Source organism: Puma concolor, chromosome C2 (assembly GCF_028749965.1).
Source record: "Puma concolor isolate L17-30 chromosome C2, mPumCon1.1.hap2, whole genome shotgun sequence".
NCBI lineage: Eukaryota > Metazoa > Chordata > Mammalia > Carnivora > Felidae > Puma > Puma concolor.
This window is the reverse complement of record NC_141675.1, coordinates 104,554,405-104,573,563: the sequence shown is the minus strand read 5'-3', so window position 1 is coordinate 104,573,563 and position 19,159 is coordinate 104,554,405. Positions and strand designations below refer to the sequence as shown.

At 40.9% G+C, this 19,159-nt stretch overlaps 1 protein-coding gene across 1 annotated transcript in view; it reads right to left on the bottom strand.

The window, feature by feature from the left end:
- MYH15 (myosin heavy chain 15) overlaps nucleotides 1–12,091 on the bottom strand; it is a 146,543-nt gene extending 134,452 nt beyond the window's left edge. The window contains exons 1-5 of the mRNA XM_086675516.1: nucleotides 12,004–12,091; nucleotides 7,826–7,932; nucleotides 3,702–3,845; nucleotides 1,861–2,017; nucleotides 1,193–1,220 (exon numbers count right to left, since the gene is read on the bottom strand). Coding sequence (XP_086531642.1) covers nucleotides 1,193–1,220; nucleotides 1,861–2,017; nucleotides 3,702–3,845; nucleotides 7,826–7,932; nucleotides 12,004–12,091 — 524 coding nt within the window. The remainder of the gene's footprint in view (nucleotides 1–1,192; nucleotides 1,221–1,860; nucleotides 2,018–3,701; nucleotides 3,846–7,825; nucleotides 7,933–12,003) is intronic.
- Nucleotides 12,092–19,159: the final 7,068 nt, after the last annotated feature.

Below are 19,159 nucleotides of genomic sequence, written 5' to 3'. Positions count from 1 at the left end.
AACTTAAGAGAAAACTTTAAAGAGATGTAGATATTTAATTGGTTGGGAGAAGGGGAAGGACTATCTCAGGCTCTAAAAACAGCACGAACAAAAATCAAAACTCAGTACAGAAAGATTAAAGATTTTATAAAAACCAGAAGCCTGTTCCTCATGGTCCTGTTAACAAAGAGCTGAAGAGCACCTCTATTAATTAAAGACTGGTCTCCTTATTACCAACTGTTCAAGGGATTTTTACATATTGAGGCTATCAGATGGCTAGGTCCAACCCCCTCCCTAAGAAGAGGGCCTACCAATCATTCCACCTGGCAGTTGGGTTTTAGACTTCCCTTTTACCTTTGATAACCAGTTAACTTTGTAATGTGGGAAGAAAACACAGTGGTGATAGCTTCATCACTCAAAGCATCATAAGATCAAGGTCTGCCTTTATCTGTATGAAACTCCAGGAAATAGTCTATCTTCTCTGCAAAAGGCTGAACACTAACTACCCATCTAGCTGCAAGATTCTGAGACTGTTATTCTTCTCAGGATGACTAGAGCCAATGAGAGCCCAACACACGAGGTGGCAACATTATTGCATAGGAAGACTAACAACTTTAGCATTTCACTGCCTCTTAGGTCTTAGCCTCTCCCCTCAGCCACCATGCTGACAGTTTACCTGGCCAATCAATGCTCTTCTCATCAAAATTAACATACAATGTGGTATCACTGAAGTGTTTTTCCTTCCATTTTTCCTCCAAGTTTCACCATCTCTTAGTTCCTACTACTTAATATACCTTGGTCTGCTCAATCTGACTGCCCAGATAATAGCAGATTATATGTTATGTGGTCACACCCATTGGACTTTCATTCTCTCTGCCCAATTAGCCAGTCCAAAGACCTTTGAAAATGATTATATGGACAGGGAGTTCTCCAACAAGAAGATGACTAAAATCAGCTTGTGCACTAGGAGTTCTAAAAGATCTACTAAAATGGTGGAAGCAGTCTAGCTAGTACCAAATTTAGAGTAATCACTGACTAAAGTGTTATGACAATTTCCTGAGTATCTTATTCTTGCCTAGAATGTATTCTGTATCTAAAGAGCAAACAATTCAAATACAGTGAATTTATGTTTTATTCCCAGTGAAAGGTAGGTGTCTGTTTCCATTGAAACTCTCACGGCTGGCCAAAAAGAAGAGGCAAGGCAAACACTTACGTCAAAAGTACAGACTGATTCTCTCGAGCTACAAAAGAAAAGAAAATGTCAGAACATTCTTTTGCCAGAGCTTCTACGTATTGGCAAACTTATTCAAAATTTCCTTGGTTGCAGTTTGAAGTCAGACACAAGGGAAAGGATTTGTTCTCAGTTGGAAAAAAAAATAGCATTTAAATAGTACAGAGTAAAATAGATTTTTCCCTTGCCCCTATATATGCCAGTCATAAGAACATACAAATCTCAGGCCTATTCTCTTGCTCCAAATACAAATGATAACTGACTAATGGTTGACATTTTTGCCATTTTAAGCCTTTTAAGAAGCATGGTGCTACAATAGCTACAGAGAAACTTCTTTGTGCCAGAAAGTCTAGCAGGAGCTTTATGTAATAAAAGCTGCCATCTACAGGGGGCTTACTCTGGGCCAGCCACTGGGATGAGCACTTTCAATGCATTATCTCACTTAATTTGACGTGTGAGCTAATCGTCTCCAGAACCCTAGGAGGCAGGCTCTATTTTGCCCATGTTTTATCCAAAAGAAACAGAGGCTTCAAGTGATTAGGTAACTGTAAAGGCCACGCTCTGTTCACAATGCCTACGTGACTCTTAGTGACACGGAGAAAAAGTAGATCAGATATTTTTACCTTTCATTTTGTAGGGCAGCCACTTACTGTGAAGCATGTCCTGAAAGGCATTATCGGCAACAGCGAAGATGTGAGGGGGAGCTTCTGATCGCCTCTTCCCTTTGTAGGCAGCCATGACTTCTTTCTGATACACTGGAAGCCACTTGTAAGGGTTTATGCTCACACAGAAGAGACCTGAATATGTCTGAGGAAAAATCAGAGAAGATTTCAAAAAACAGGTTAGAAATACTTCCAGGTTTGTCAGCTCTCTCACTGCCAGATAACATTTGCTGAAATATTTACTCATAAAGGAACTAAAAGGAGGAGAGCTTTTAGATTCTTACAGAGAGGGGACTATAACAGGAGGAGATAGAATCAGGTTAGAGTGGCAGCAGGACCTGGGGTTACCTCTTCCCAGGGAGATGCGCTAACTACTAACATGTCTGACACACACACCTTTTGAAGACAGAGAGCACGCCATCAGCAGGCTGAGCAGCCATCAGGCATTTGAGGCCAGAAGGTGGCTTGTGTTTCAATAAGATCTGGAACCTGGTTTTTAAGGCACTGAGGGGGAGTAGTTCATTTGGGTCACTGAGTCACTATAATGGTTGAATTGTGACCCCTAAAAAGATACATTAAGATCCTAATCCCCACAACCTGTGAATGCGATCTTATTTGGAAAAAGGATCTTTGCAGGTATAATTAAGTTAGGGATCTCAAGATGATATGTGGGTGGGCCTTAAATCCAATGGCTGGTGTCTTTATAAGACACACAGAGAGTAGATACGGACACACAGAAGAGACAGTGATGTGAAGACAGAGGCAGAGACTGGAGTGGTATGGCCACAAGGAATGCCAGCAGCCACTAGAAGCTGGAAGGGGTAAGGAATGATTCTCCCCTAGAGACTCCAAAGGGAGTATGACCCTGCTGGTTTGATTTGATTTTGGACTTCTTGTCTCTAGAACTGTGACATAATAAACTTCTGTTGTTTTAAGCCAACTGGTTTGTAATAATTTGGTTACAGCATCCAAGGAAACTAATATAGTCATGTAGTTACAGCTTCCAAGGGGAACTAATATAGTCATGTAGTAAATCAAAGTGCCAAGGAGCAAGTTGACTACATTTCATGGCTTCTATAGCAATGGATCCCAAATGCTGCCATTTTGGCCCAATCTACTCAGTGCTGCTTCTGTTGAAAGGGTTCTGAGTAAATCAAAGAATTTGAGCAACCATCACCAATTTAATGATGATGAAAAAAATCATTCCACTTACTGAGCCCAAACTAGGTGACAGGCACTGCACTGTCTGTTTTACATTCTCTTATTTAATCCTCCAGGTTACCTTGGAGAGTCAAGCATTCTTATCCCATTTTACAGATAAGGTGACCTCAAGAAGTTAAGAAACTTAAAGACTAGTAAGTGACAAAACTAGCATTCGGACAAAACTAGCATTTGGCTCTAAGCCTTATGCCTTTACTCTAGCTTGACAACCTAGGGAAAGGGATATGAATGTTGACAAATTAAAATTGGGGAAATGTTAAGATAAGATCCCTTTCCAGTGGGCATTCCTCAAGAATTATTCCCATGTGAGTCACCTGGGTGGCCCAGTCAGTTAAGCGTCTGACTTCGGCTCAGGTCATGATCTCTTAGTTCTTCAGTTCTACCTACTATCTTCTGTCAGTACAGAGCCTGTTTCAGATCCTCTGTCTCCCTCTCTCTCTGCCCCTCCCCTGCATACATGTTCTGTCTCTCAAAAATAAATAAAAACATTTAAAAAATTATCCCCATGTGAGTATGCTTAATTTCAAGGTAAGCGCTTATCCAAAAGAGGGCTGAGACATTGCCAATATGAGTGCCAACATATTTCACAGTAAAGCATATATACATACATATATCATCCAATGGTCATAGCGCCTCTTCAGGGTATGCAGCACAGATGCTTCATTGAGATGCATCAGCATTGCCACATCTTCAATCATTTCAAACTTTGGGGGATTCATCTGCTGAACTTCGTCCTCCTTGACACTCAGATTCTGCAGAGAAGAGAAAAATGTAATATGTATTTTCCTATTTTATGTTCCTTCATTTTGCCATGCATTGCAAAGAATCTTCAAAGAGTCGAGAAAAAGATGCCTCATGAGAGGATGGGGACATAAGTTTAACCCACCCTAATGAAAGAAACAGGAATTTCTCCTGCCCACGATCACTCCTTGCCTGAAGATGAAGTTTAACAAAGTTTTTGTTGAATCAAAATATTCTATCTTGCAGAGCTCTAATCCTATGGCTCCTTACTGACTGGTTGCCTCTGAGAGCACACACATCATATTGCAAATGATTTGGCACCTCTCTTAATGTTTAGGTTTAGAAGAAGGAATTTGGATAGAAGGATTGAGGAGGCAGATGAATCCTTCCAGACTTTGTTCAAGACCTATCCTCTTCCTCAAACCTTTCCCCATTCCCTTAGCTCATTTTTATAAAAATCTTTTACCATATAAACAACCTGTACTATACTGACACTAACTCTTGTGTATGTTTTAATAATTAACTATGTTAGACTATTTCTCATCTAGATTATAAACACTTGAAGAAGGAGTTTTGATGTTGTTTTCTTTTATAATTACTAAAGCATCTATTATAATGTGATGTATAATGTGATGTGACATGGTAGGTACTCAATAAATATTGATCTCCTGATGAAAATGGATGTATTGCAACCAAATAGTTGTCTAGAGTTGCTCTCAAAGTTTAACACCATCTCTTATAGCCCTTTTCTTTGCTTAAAAAACATTGGTATCAACTGATGACTCCATTTAATCCCAGTTGGCTTCTTCTCACATTCTCCATAATCTTGATCAAATTCCTACCCAAAGTCTGCTTCAGCATTGTTCCAATAGTAATCCCTTTTGTTCTGAATCATTTTAGTTTCCATATTTTAAGGACTCCTTTTCTGTAGAACATAACCAGTTTCTCTTGCATCTTTAAATATCTCCCCTTAGCTCCGATTCTATTATTCTCTCTTCTTTCATTGCCAACTTTCTTCCATAAGTATTATTCTACACTCACTGGCTTTGTTGCCTCTGTTAATATTACAAAGACTGTTCATATGGTTATGAAAAGTGTGGTTACTTCTAACATCAGGAGGAAGAAGGCTGGAGCTAGGGAGATAGAGTAGGAATGGGCGAATGGTACCATCATCACATGGTGGAAGGACAAACAGGACAAAGCAAACCCCTTTAGACTCTTCTCTCTACATCATTAACTTATTGCTTTCATGCTCTTCTTCCTACGATTTCTTTTGAAAATCATAATTATAGCCATATTATATTTACAAATCACCTTAAATACTGTGGAAAGGCCACAGTTTTGGAACATATGCTCAGACAAGAAAGCCTCTCATTTGGAAGCCTAATAAAATAGGGTTGGACTCCATCAAGAAAGTGAAAAGACAAAACTGGGAGAAAATCTTTGCAAATCATATATCTGATAAGGGACTTGTATCCAGAATATATAAAGAACTCTTAAAATGCAACAAAAAAAGCAACAAACCAATTAAAAATGGGCAAAAGGTTTGATTAGACATTTCTCCAAGGATACACAAATGGCCAATCAGCACGTGAAAAGATGCTCAATATCATTTAGTGATTAGGGAAATACAAATAAAATCACACTCAAATACCACTTCACACCCATTAGAATGGCTATAATCTAAGAGATAATAATATGTGTCAGTGAGAATGTAGAGAAGTTACAACCCTTGCGTATTGCTGAAGGAATATAAAATGATGCAGCCACTTTGGAAGACATTTTGGAAGTTCTTCAAAATGTCAAATATAGGAGGTACCATATGACCCAGCAATTCTCGTAGGTATATACACAAGAGAAATTAATACATCCACATAAAAACTCGCACGTGTGTGTTCATGGTGGCATTATTCTTAATAGCCAAAACATGTAAACAACCTAAATGTCTATCAACTAGTGAATGAACAAATGTGTGTCCATACTATGGAATATTATTCAACTATAAGAAGGAATAAAGTATTGATATATCTTAAAACATGAATGAACTCCAAAACTATTATACTGAGTGAAAGAAGCCAGACACAAAAGATCATATGTTGTATGATCCCATTTATCTGAAATTCCAGAATAGGCACATCTGTAGAGAAATAACATAGATCAGAGGGGACAAAAGGGAGTGACTGCTAATGGGTACAAGATTTCTTTTGGGGATAATGAAAATATTCTAGAATGAGATTACAGTGATTGTTGCATAATTCTTTAAATATACTGGGGCGCCTGGGTGGCGCAGTCGGTTAAGCGTCCGACTTCAACCAGGTCACAATCTCACGGTCCCTGAGTTCGAGCCCCGCGTCGGGCTCTGGGCTGATGGCTCAGAGCCTGGAGCCTGTTTCCGATTCTGTGTCTCCCTCTCTCTCTGCCCCTCGCCCGTTCACGCTCTGTCTCTCTCTGTCCCAAAAATAAATAAACGTTGAAAATAAATAAATAAATAAATAAATATACTAAAAACTGAATTGCACACTTTAAAGAGGTGAACTATATGATATGTAAATTATATCTCAATTAAGTTGTTTTTAAAAAATTGTCATAAACAATGATGGAAAAGAGACATTCAAATCTACTTTCTCTCTTTTCATAAGAGATAGTCCCAAGGCTGAAGGACCCCTCTGTTTCCTTATTTAGGACATTCTCAATTTTTTCCTGGCCACCAATGTATGTTCCTGCTGATAATGCCCAAGTTTTTCCCTTAATTACATTAATCATATAAAATCTAGCTATTCTGGGATTTTTAAGGTCCAGATACTGCCAAAAAGACCTATTAAGACACCATACATAGTAATTTATAAGTAGCCTCCAGAATTTTACAACTCAAATGGCAATGCTTTAGATTATAAATTGCCCAGATGCAAAGATAAGGGCGCAAAAAGGAGGAACTTTCTTGGTAATGGTTACATCTGTTTGTTATGGAGTTGAGCCAGAATCAGAAGGAGATTGGAGACAATATGGGCAAGGAATCACCTATAAAATCTACCAGGAATTGTTCATTCGAGTCAGACCAATAATAGGGCCCAGTTCACCACCATGGGAATGGCAGGTAACCTGAGTTCAGTAATGTGGGTGAAGGTCCTGAGAATGGACTGTCTGCTGCCCTGGTGACAGGGAGAAGGGTTTGAAGGCCATTACACATTTACTTCGCATGCCCTCCATGACACCTTACAGACTAGCTTATGCCCAACACTTGCCCTACTAACCTCTTTCAAAGGTCATAAGTGACCTCCTAATTCTGAAACTCTTTTCCCAAGGCTTTAATTGCCTTCTCTAATATTTGGCATTATTGACCATGCCTCATCTCTTGGCTTCTCTGGCACTGTGCTATTCTTAGTCAAATTATCCCTCTCTTTCTCAATCCTATGAACAAAACTTGCTTCAGAGTTCTTTAGGTCATTATTCACTGCAAGGGGCACCTTCTGAAAACAACAAAACTTGAAATATTGATGAAAGAAGTGGAATTGTGAATTCTAGGGTCCATGATCTTTACCACCTGGCAATTGTTTTACTCTGATTTACTCAGTGTTTGTCATTGAATCTTTGATAGGAAGTGGAGCAGCTTCTCAAAGATGTATGAAATTTCCAAACGTGTATCTGGGGCATCTCCTACACCAGGTTTTTTGTTTTGTTTTGTTTGTTTTGCTTTGTTTTGTTTTGTTTTGTTTTGTTTGAGAGAGCACACGTGCACAAGTGGGGGAGGGACAGAAAGAGAGAGAGAATCCCAAGAAAGCTCCACGCTCAGTGCAGAGCCCAACTCGGGGCTCAATCCCAAGACCCTGGGATCATGACCTGAGTCGAAATCAAAAGATGCTCAACCAACTGAGCCACCAAGGCACCCCCCTACACTAGGTTTCTAATTAAACTATTAGAGAAAGGACATATTTAATTACTTGATTAAATGGAGAACTTAGTTATCCCTGAGATGAAAGAAAGATCCCTTTACCTTTCCATCTGTCGTCTCAACGATTATTTTGCCATCATTTTCACTCCCTTTAACCTCAGCCTCAACATATGCATTTCTGCCATCACGAATCCAGCATTTCTTTTTTCCTACAGAGGAAGAAAAAAGATTATAACCATAGTATTTGTACAAAATATACATTGGGCACTTTTGTACTGATAGATATGATCTCATTTCTGCTAGTTCTGCTTGGTGACTTGGAATCACCAATACAGGAAATTGCAGAGTTAGATAAAATCATCAAAGCGCATCCTGAAGATAGCCCCGCACACTGACTCTGTAGGAACAAGAAACACTTGAGCAAGCTGAGGCTGGGAACATCACAGACCATTTTGCTACAAGACAATTACTGGCCAACACCTTATAAGCCATTCTTCCCAACGCTGACGCTTACCTCTCACTCATAGTCTCAGGTCCTGAGTGGTTGTCTTGGTGTCTTACCTTTCCCAGCTCCCCTCCAAAACACTTCACTCAGAAAGGTCTGGTTACAACTAAGTGAAAATTAGGTTAGTGGCCATTTCTGTCTTTCTGGCTTTCCTTAGGCCTTATTTTTAATATTGGAATAAAAGCCTGCTATGAAAATTACATGGTAGAATTAGAAATGTGGGATTAAGAGAAGAGAATATGGGTTATTTTTGCCATACAGCATAGCAGCTTCATATTATTTCCCACTATATATTGTTTTTCTCTCCTTGGCCTCCTCACTTCCATGCCCCACTCCTAAGTAAAGCAGCCCTCCACAATGCGATTAACCAATAAGAAGCTTCGGGTAAAATGAAACACTCTTATAACACCTGAGACAGCTTCTTTGGGCCTCACTTAGATGCTTCTCAGGTTCTCTCCCACCTGAGACAGATAGCCAGGGAAGATGAATAAGAAAACTACATTTAAGGGAAAGCGAGTCTTGCCAGAAGCTCATGGAAGTCCCAAGTCACAGATCCTCAAGTAGATAGGGGGGAAGGGAGAGGAGAGCATTTGGCTGAAAGAGGGAAAATCCGAACTCATGAATAGGGGGAGCCCCATTACAACCATGGCATGGGTGGGTCTTGCCAACTCCAACACTACCACCACCCCAACACATGAAACAAAAGTTAGGAGGCCTCATTGGTGCTGGACAGGCAGCCCTCACCAGAGGCTCTCCCCAGAGGTGGACAGTAGGACTTGGGGACAGTGTGAGGTGAGGTGAGGGAGCATTCGCCCTTCCTTCCACCGTGTTTGTCTCTGCAAAGAATTTTCTTGCACACTTTCTTGCTGTCCCAGTCTTCACTGTTCTCCCTTCCCTGTTTCCTTAATTACAACCAATTCACCACTAGAATTGCTGGGTGAGAAGATTTTTATATTCCTATCAAACTGATTTTGCATTTGCTTCTACTTGTTTGCATTTTAAATGCTGGTTTTGCATTATATTTATTATTTTGGTCTCTTTTTTACAAAAATGGATTTTGCTTTGTGTTATGTCTATGAAAAGAGGCATGTTTTCAAAAAGTACCTATTTTGCATAAATTTTGTGTGTTTAAGGTAAATAAATGCACTGCATTTTACACCAAATGTTATCACTTGAAAGAAACATGGATATACCTGGCAGGATTTCCACTTTTTTTTTTTTTTAATTTTAGAAAAAAAACTGAGAAAAGAGATCAAGAGAGTTGTCCATAGTCACATAGCTAATTAGTGGCAGTCATTAAAATAATGACTCTAGAAATTAAATCGATCACCCACCTCCTAAATCAGAGCTCTTCCATTACAGCATGCTTCCTGTCTCTTATATGCTTAGCTTTTTTCCTTCAATTTTTCTCTCAGGATTAGGTTCATCACCTGCCTCATGGTTAACCCTTTCTTTTATCATTCCTGGAAATGGTGAGGGAGAATTTCTGGAAACCCTTACCTACCTGAGGGCCAGTCCCTAACAGGGATGTTTTTGAAGATAAAGTAAAAGAACTCAATTTTTAAGTTTTAAGTTTTTTGCATTCATGAATAATTGCAGAGATGGAAATGCAAACAGCAATGGTTTTGAGTCAGGCCACCTGGATTTTAGTCTTGGCTTTGCTAGTAACAACTCTTTGGGCCTTAGTTTTCCCATCTGTAAACTCAGGAGGTTTGTCTATATGGTTTCATATTTTTAGATGACTAAATATCTTTTCTAATATAAAGGCAATGTGTGTTTAATGGAGAAAACTGAAAAAGTAGAGAAACATAAAGAATTTTTTTAATCACCCATGGGGCACCATGGGTTCGGTCAGAAGAACATGTGAGTCTTGATCTTGGATCATGAGTTCAAATCCCACGTTGGGTGTAGAGATTACCAAAATAAATAAATAAATAAATAAATAAATAAATAAATAAATAAATAAAACTGAAAAAATATCACCTATAATGGAACAACTCAGAGATAGTCACTATCATCTATCTGAAGCATTTCTTTCCAGTCTTTTTTCTATACTATTGATTAAGATTGTAGTAATACTATTTCAGTTTGGTAGCCATTCAAAATAGATTGTTTATGGGTTCTAACATAAAAATCATCTACATTTAGCTTTGGAATGGTGTTTGTGTTTATCTCTAAAAGCACACTTTCTCCCTGACACCCAGAAATTCTAGTTTTCCTTCCCAGGTCAGATAACAATGTATTGTGTTTGTTTTTCATGTTTATTGTCACAGTAGGTCCCCATGGAGGAAGGTACGCTGGGCAAGTATCCAAGTATCATCATCCTATTTGACAGATGAGGAAACAAAGGCTTAGTAAAGTGAAGTGATTTGCTCTAATTACATAGCTGGAGAGGGTCAAGGCCAGGGAATGTGAACCCAAGACTACTTGCCAAATACTCTGATCACACTGCTTCCATTTGGCCTGAGTTCAAAAAAGCAAACTCCATTGTCTACTCCCCCAGAAGGATGAAAATCTTTTGCTTACTGTCATCTTTTTTGCTGCTACTGCATTTCTATGAGGAAAACCATTTGGCCAATGAAAAATTAATGAAAAATTACTGCTATTTTTAAGTAATTATTTACAGTGCTAATTCTTTTAAATGCATCATCCCATTATCTCTAATGTTTTGGCCTAATTTTTATTTTCTCACTTGGCACCTCTGCGATCTTGTCCTTCATTATCTGACTACCTGTGATAAGCTTCCACATGACCAGTTCTGACCTCAGGGATAGTTCTGTTACTGTATTTGATTTGATGGATTATAATTAGCTACTCTAGAATCCAATCATCGTAATGAAATCCAATGACTGGAAACTTGGAGCTGATCCAGGACTGGTCTATGATGGAAATATAATGTCCTACATAACTGGTTTGAATTGTAATTGGTCATCTTAAAGTCTAATGTTGACTAATTGTGGGTACCAGAACAACACTCAGTCAGTATTTATATTACATTGTTGAATAATTTTGGAATTAAGATATGTAGGTGGCTTGATGCTAGATCACACTGTGAATCTGACTTGAAATCTCTAATTAGCTGAAATTCAGAAGATGACTATGCAGCCCAGCCACGTAAAAAAGAAGGGCGAAATGTGACATTTATTTAGAGATTTTAATGTAGAACTCAGCCTTTATCTTGAGGGTAAATCCTCATTAACCTTTGTCCTTGCCTGTAACTACCAAGAGATTATTCATCAGGGTGAGCAAGTCTCCCAATTATCTCTTATTGAGTGTTGGTTGAGTGACCTTGCTGACCTGGAAGACAAGCAGAGGGCAAAGTTCCAAGATTAGAAAAGTCTGAGGAGGGCCAGGGAAAACTTCCATTTCCCCTGCCTTCCCCAAAGCTTTTCCTTCCTTCTTCCTTGGAATGTATCAACCCTACCCATGGTCAAAGTCCCAGGCCCCTGTCTGTTTTCACCCATACTAAGGGGTTTCTGAGAAAGGCTTTATCTGGCCCACCCCCAGGAGTGTTTGTGCTATCACAAAGAGAAAGGGAGTAAGCAGGGCTTGGGCTTGATCTGTCTCCCAGCTGTCCTCCTCTTCCTTGCAGACTCATCCCTACCCAGGCCACTTGGCTCCTTGCTTACTCATTTGAAGGTCCATAGAGGTGAATGCATCCCAAGCAAATAAGTTAGGTTCCAGGATGGATGACTCTTCTCAACCAATCAAGTATCTCAGCTGCCACCCAGAAGCAGTAAAATAAAGTGAAGACAGAGACCACCACAAGTCTTACCATCAAAGGCCATGGCCTGTAGCAAAAGCAGCTCAGCCTGGCTTCTTCTAAGGAAGGCTGCAGCCTCTCCAAGCTCCGACAGATCCATCCTTCTTCAAGTGATCCACCAAAACAGGCTTGGGCCTGAAAGAGAGCTACAAGGATTCACTCTGTAGAGAAGATAGGTGCAAGAAGAAATTGGTAGACATGGGGCACCAGTCACTAATCCAAGACACTATTCACTATAGACAGACTAAGAAGGGTTAAATCTTTTTAACTATGTCCACACCTCCTCTCTCTCTCCATGTCTCAAGTGTATGACAAAGCTGGACTCAAGAACATCTCACTGTAGCAAGGCCAACTTACCTGCCAGGCACAGGAAGCACAGTGCCTATCGTCCATGATGCTTTCAGGGACCCACAAAGGTAGCTGAATAATAATTTTGTTTAAAATCAGAATGAAGGAGCACCTGGGTGGCTCAGTCAGTTAAGTGTCCAACTTCAGCTCAGGTCATGATCTCACGGTTCCTGAGTTCAGGCCCCACGTTGGGCTCTGTGCTGACAGCTCAGAGCCTGGAGCCTGCTTCAGATGTCTCCCTCTTTCTCTGCCCCTCCCCTAGTCATGCTCTCTCTCTCAAAAATAAATAAACATTAACAAATTTTTAAAAATCAGAATGAAAACATAAATATAATATTAATGATATACAATAATGAATCCATCCTGGGTTATATTAATTAGTCTTTATGCCAATGCAGTTGCAAAACCCTATTTTTAATACTTTTTGTGAAGGAAGACACCCACAAAGACAAAAGTGCCTGGGGCCCATGAAAGTCCATAATGCACCCCTGAACCACAAAGTCCTGATTGTGGCAGGTGGTAGAATGGGTCAGACTGAGAAACATCCAGTTGTGAACACTAGATGCCTTGACAGGAGCGGAGGAAGGGTTTCCAGTCTTCTAGGGGCATCCAGGAAGAGGGAGCACTGTAGCCAGATTACGGTGACAAAGGGGAGAAGTCATTCAGACTAGTGTTCAGCATTAGAGAGTACAGGAGTAACAATGTGAGTATCCCACAGAGATGAGTGTCTGGGAGCAGAGGGGACACAAAACTATATATGATAGGAAAAAATAGGATTGAGTAGGCAGAGAGGGAAAGAATAGGACCTGAGGTCCCTGGGTAGGGAAACACACATATTTTGGAACAATGTTAGGAGTGTCTGACCACGGCAAATCCCCTCAGGTGTAAGGTTCCCCTTAAGAATATAACAGACACCATCCACTCCCCCTCAGGTTCCCCTCAGGAATTTGACAAAAGGCCTAAATATGGCCATGGGCCACCCCTCATACAATGTAAATGAGCCAATAAGGAATGGACCACCCAGAGCTATCAGGCCAATAAAGGTGGGACCTGAGAGGGAACAGGGAGGAAAGGAGGGCTATCCAAAACCTTATAAAACAAGGACCCTTGCCTATAGTCTTGGGTATTCTCTTTCAAATTCCCCCTCTCTGTAAAGAAAGCTTTCCTACTATTCTTCTCTGGTCTTATACTCTAATGAACTTTTGCCTGTTGCTCATTTTGTGTCTATCTGTTTATTCTTCAAAGCAGTGAGACAACAAACCCTGGGTTTTGAGGCAAAGAATCCTGCAACACTACTGGCCAACAGACATTTGGGAAGCAGCAGGGAAGCACCGGTTGGAGGTGGGAAGCAGGTTGCATGCTGAAGGCAATGAGTAGGTGTGGGTGGACCAGTTCATCAGCTCAGGTGAGGCAAGTGCTAGTCTTGGAAGGGCTGGTGGCTGGGCAAATTATCAGGGTTAATTTCAGTGTGTGTTCACTCTGTACCAAACACTTTACTTATTTTATCTTTAATCTTCACACTTTACATTTGATAACAAGGAGAAGAAATGAAATCTGGGCTATCATGATCCAAAATAAGAGGTCATTCCTTCTAATTGGACAAAAGAGTCTTAGGCTTTTCCTCTCCACTCAAGGTTGCACAGCAACTGTTATTTGCCCCATTTTACAGACAAGTAGGTAGAGCAGGACTTGCCACAGTTACTTAGCTCTGGTGCTGCTCTTGAGGACTGATCAGCACCATGGTTTACACCCTCCAGAAGAAACTAATCACTTTCTATTTCACACATGGGTGACAATGAACAAACCCAATAAAATAATGCATTGCTGAACTTGATCTACTCTTTTTTTGTGTGGTGGTTTGGGTGTGACCAGCAATAACACCTCTGGGATCTAAGGAATGTGATTTAAAGCTAAGACTAGTGGTCCAGGCTAGAGTCCATTTTATGTCTGCCAGAAAACAGGCATGTGACTTGTGGGAAATCACTTAACTCCCTCTAGGTTCAGTTTCCTCCCCTGCACAAGGCAAGGACTAGTCATAATCTGTGGATACATTTCTCTAGGTAGAGAGAAGAGAACTATGCAAGGGAAGCAATGAGCAAAAGCCCAGAAATGGGACTGAGGGTGAAATCTCCCAGGAGAAAAAGCTGAAACTGACCTTTCCACAGGTGAACACTCAGACTAAGGATATGTAATGATAGTAATAATAAACATTTGAATAGGTAGAAGGGAGCAAGAAAAAGGAAAGCTTAGAAAGCTAGGCAGAGAAATTTAGGAATAAACACTACAGGAAACATTGCAGACAGGGTGAGAATATGAAGGAAGCAGTATTTTAGGAAAATGGCTCTGGCAGCATATTCAGGGAGGGTTGGAACAGGGAGAAGCCGTAGTCAGGGAGACAAATTGCGGCTCCATATTTGTGAGGGGATTGGACTGAATCCTCCCCACTCACTCTGTGTGGCTTCCTGATGGCTTGCACCCCATAGATAGAAGAGCTCAGGAAGTATATTGTGGCTAGAGAAGATCTCCATAAATGTGTGTGTGTGTGTGTATGTGTGTGTGTGCGCGCGCACTTCTGGAAAAGATACCTAAGGAACAGGCAGGAATGGGAACAGGATATGGGTGGGGGAAGGAGGCAGTTACCTTTCACTTCCTACTTTTCTGGTCTATTTTAGTTTGTGGCATGTTCATGCATTTTCATAACAGATTTTTAAAAGTAGTTCTTATTATAACATCCAAGGATAAAAGATCACATCAAGACAGAGCACACAGCTGTGTAAATCTCTTTCCTAGTCTGGACCACTTTGCATATTTAAAGGTATACAAAGAACAGAAAGTGTCAAAAGCAGTACCGGATAGGAGAAAACTGCATGTGCCGAGAGCAGAGAGGCCCTGGCAACTCTTTGGAGGCAGGAAACTGAGATCAAGACATGACCCACCTGAGCAAAGGAAGGATAGACTCTTCCTTCCCTCTTGGCCTCCTGTATACATCCGTTAACCCAATCTCCAACTGTCCCCTGGGCCCATTTACTATCAAGTTGCACACATGACTTTAGAATTTGACAGAATAACAGACTTATCACAGCCCGGTCAACCAACGTCTTAAAATAGAAAATGAAAGAGCCCAAACTCCCAAAAGAAGTAAACAAATTAACCTTGCCAGCAAAATAAACAAAAGGTGTATTTTAATCATGATAGAGAAACATAGATGAGTGTAGAACTAAAGGTGCTTTTTTCAGAAGGAAAATTTAATCTACATCTATTGAGAGGAAATTAAATTTGAGACTGGCATTTTGGTTCATTTTTGTCAAAAGATGCTGAGACCTACTATAACATTTATTTGCTAGTATGTAAGAGGCAGAGAGAGAAAAGGGATGCCGGAGAGAAGGGAAGGGATAAGGCACAAGGGTCGTCTGCACATTGCTGTGAATTCTTCACATGTGGGCTTCCTTTGAACATTCCAGAGTTTGGTTTGTCAACTCGCTTGTGGAGAGATTGGACTCTGGGAGCCACCTGGCTATGCTCATACATACGGTGACCATATTACTGATCATCCAAACCCACATATATTTTTTATACCAGGACATAGTAGTAAATAGTAATAATAAATATTAGAAAGTAATAATAAAATTATTAATTTAATAATTGAACTTGGGCAGCAGATATAATCTAAGATTGTCCCAGGCAAATAAGGACATATGGACACCCCATTTATAAGAAAAACAAAGACTTGGAGTGACCATTTATAGATCAGCAATAATGGTACACCTTTTCAATAACTACCAAGTCCTGATTGCCTGTGTCCATTATTCCCAGGATTCTCAGAGAATATTACCATCAGAAAGCTTCACCCAGAGAGAGGCTTTAAATACTCATGTTTGTTTTCATTCAGTTTGCCTTATAGCTAAATAATTCCTCCTATTCTCTCCTGGTGTTTACTTTTTCAGGAACTGAGTGCTATGTAAACCACCACACTCACATTTGCATTAAATGGTACAATTTCCAGAATTAAATGTATCTCAGTTACTTACTTAACAAGGTAAAGACAAGGAGTGGGAAGGCCTTAAGTGAAAGGGAGAGTTGAGATATGATTTTTCACCTTGGCCTAGTGAAAGGGCAGGCCTACACCAGCCGACTCCATCTTGTTCTGTGCCCTTCACCTTGACCACACCTCCTCCCCTTGAGTAACCCCACCGCTCACGTGCCTAACAGGACTCGGACCCTTCCCCAGCCAATCAGCTGAGGCCACAGCCATTACCTCACCAACTGCCCCTAGGCCCCAATAAAACCTTTGTCCTTTTTAGGGGCGCCTGGGTGGCGCAGTCGGTTAAGCGTCCGACTTCAGCCAGGTCACGATCTCACGGTCCGTGAGTTCGAGCCCCGCGTCAGGCTCTGGGCTGATGGCTCGGAGCCTGGAGCCTGTTTCCGATTCTGTGTCTCCCTCTCTCTCTGCCCCTCCCCCGTTCATGCTCTGTCTCTCTCTGTCCCAAAAATAAATAAAAACGTTGAGGAAAAAAAAAAAAATTTAAAAACCTTTGTCCTTTTGAAACTCACTGCCCCCCCACCCCGTATCTTACCGCTGCGTAGGTAGGGGATTGAGCTCCAGCTAGCTCGAATAAAGGCTCTTTTGCTTTTACATCAGACTCGGCTCCCTGGTGGTATTTGGGGATCACGAATTCTGGGCCTAACACTAGAAAGAATCATGGTCAAATCGTGGTCAAATTGTGGTCAAAACTTAGCTTCTACTTGATAGGAAATAATTTAATGCCTGCCTGCCATGTGAGAAATAATACCTGCCTGGGTGACCAACCATCCTCTTTGGCCAGAAATTGAAGCATTTCCCAGGACTTGGGTCTTTTAGTGCTCAAACCAGAAGAGTCCCAGGCAACCTTGGACAAGTTGGCCACCCACTTTTAAGTCTAGAGCATTTAATTATATATATATATATATTTTTTTTTATTTTTTTTCAACGTTTATTTTTATTTTTGGGACAGAGAGAGACAGAGCATGAACGGGGGAGGGGCAGAGAGAGAGGAAGACACAGAATCGGAAACAGGCTCCAGGCTCTGAGCCATCAGCCCAGAGCCTGACGCGGGGCTCGAACTCACGGACCGCGAGATCGTGACCTGGCTGAAGTTGGACGCTTAACCGACTGCGCCACCTAGGCGCCCCTAGAGCATTTAATTATATTAAGAATAAAACTCTTGTTTGGGAATTAGCTATTTTATGCTAGTTGTAATTTCTGTAGTCCTCTCTCTCCCCCAGGTATCTTATAAATAGCTTTTTGAAAATGTTTATATATTCTCATTCAATCTACATTTATTACCCATCTATAATTGTCCATGCTAGGCTTGGGGGTACATTGATGGACAGAATAAACACTCTTTGTCCTCTTAGAATAATTGATTGGGACCTGGTTTCTTCTATCTTGTATTATGGCAATACTTCAGGCAAATTTGTAGAGAAAAATCTTCGCACTCCCTGGTGTGGATGATACTGGTCAGACAGCAGAAGTCAGAATGAGGGAGCCCAGGGGGATTGTAGAAGCCAGGAGAAGAGGGGAGCTTGGGCTGCCATGACTCTCAGCTCCCCACTGAGCTAAAACCTTCATTGGGTTATGTTATTCTCAACATGAGAGGCCTTGTTCTCACACTGTTCTTTCACAGGCTCTCTCTCATCATCCTCTGCTTGGGGGGTTCCCAATGGGAGGGATGAGGGTTTCCCATCTCTGATCCTTGTCATCCCCCAATGTAAAATCCTGGGAGTCATCTACAATTTCTTCAATTTCTCCTCCTCTCTCATGTACACAATTGACCACCAATTTCTATTGATTCTATAATTATAAAATCTTATCAACTTTTATGTATGTATGTGTGTGTATGTATTTTTAGAGAGAGAGAGAGTGCAAGCAGGGGAGGGGCAGAGGGAGAGGAAGAAAGAGAATCTTAAGCAGGCGCTACGCCCAGTGCAGAACCCCACATAGGGCTGGATCTCACCAACGTGAGATCATGACCTGAGCCGAAATCAAGAGTCATAGGCTTAACTGACTGAGCCACCCAGGCGCCCCAAGTCTTATCCATTTTTAGCAGACAGTTTGGAGTGTCTAATGAGCCCACACCCTACTCTGTGAAGTGCCTGCTTTCATCCACAAGCATGAACCACAAGCTGCCATGTCTGTAAGGTGACACCGGTGTCCTGGCCTAGCTGATTAGACCAAGTGTGAGCATCTGATTCAATCAGGGACAATCACGGTATCTTTCCTATCTGGAATACAGATTAGATTTGGTCCCAAGGTGACACTCTCAGTCTGTGCTTTTTGCTTGAATGGAGTGATGTGAACTTGGGAGGTGAGGTTGGCACTGTGGTGTGGTCATGTGGTGCCACATGCATGCTAATCAGTGGAACTATCCATAGAGAGGGAATCACAGGAATGAAGAGAGGCAGCAATAAGGGAACAAGGGCAGGGAGAGAGATTGCTTGTGTTTCAAATAGCGTTCCTGTTAACAGTACCTCTTGAGACCTAGATTCAATTCCTGCCTTTGGTTTTCATAGGATCTTTCAATAACCTTCTAATAAATTCCCATTTCTCTCCTCCCCCAACTTTAAATTATTCTGAATTTCTGTTTTTCCCATCAGAATATCTTTAACTAAGACCTTACGTCTGATTCTTCATCCTAATACAGGTTCTTATTTCGTCTCCTAAGATCATGTGACTATTGTATGTAAATGAAAGTCGGCACAGCACTGTGCATGCTAGCATTTCAACCCACGTTAACTACTTTTATTACTATTCAACAAGCATTTGTGCAGTCTTTGAATGCTG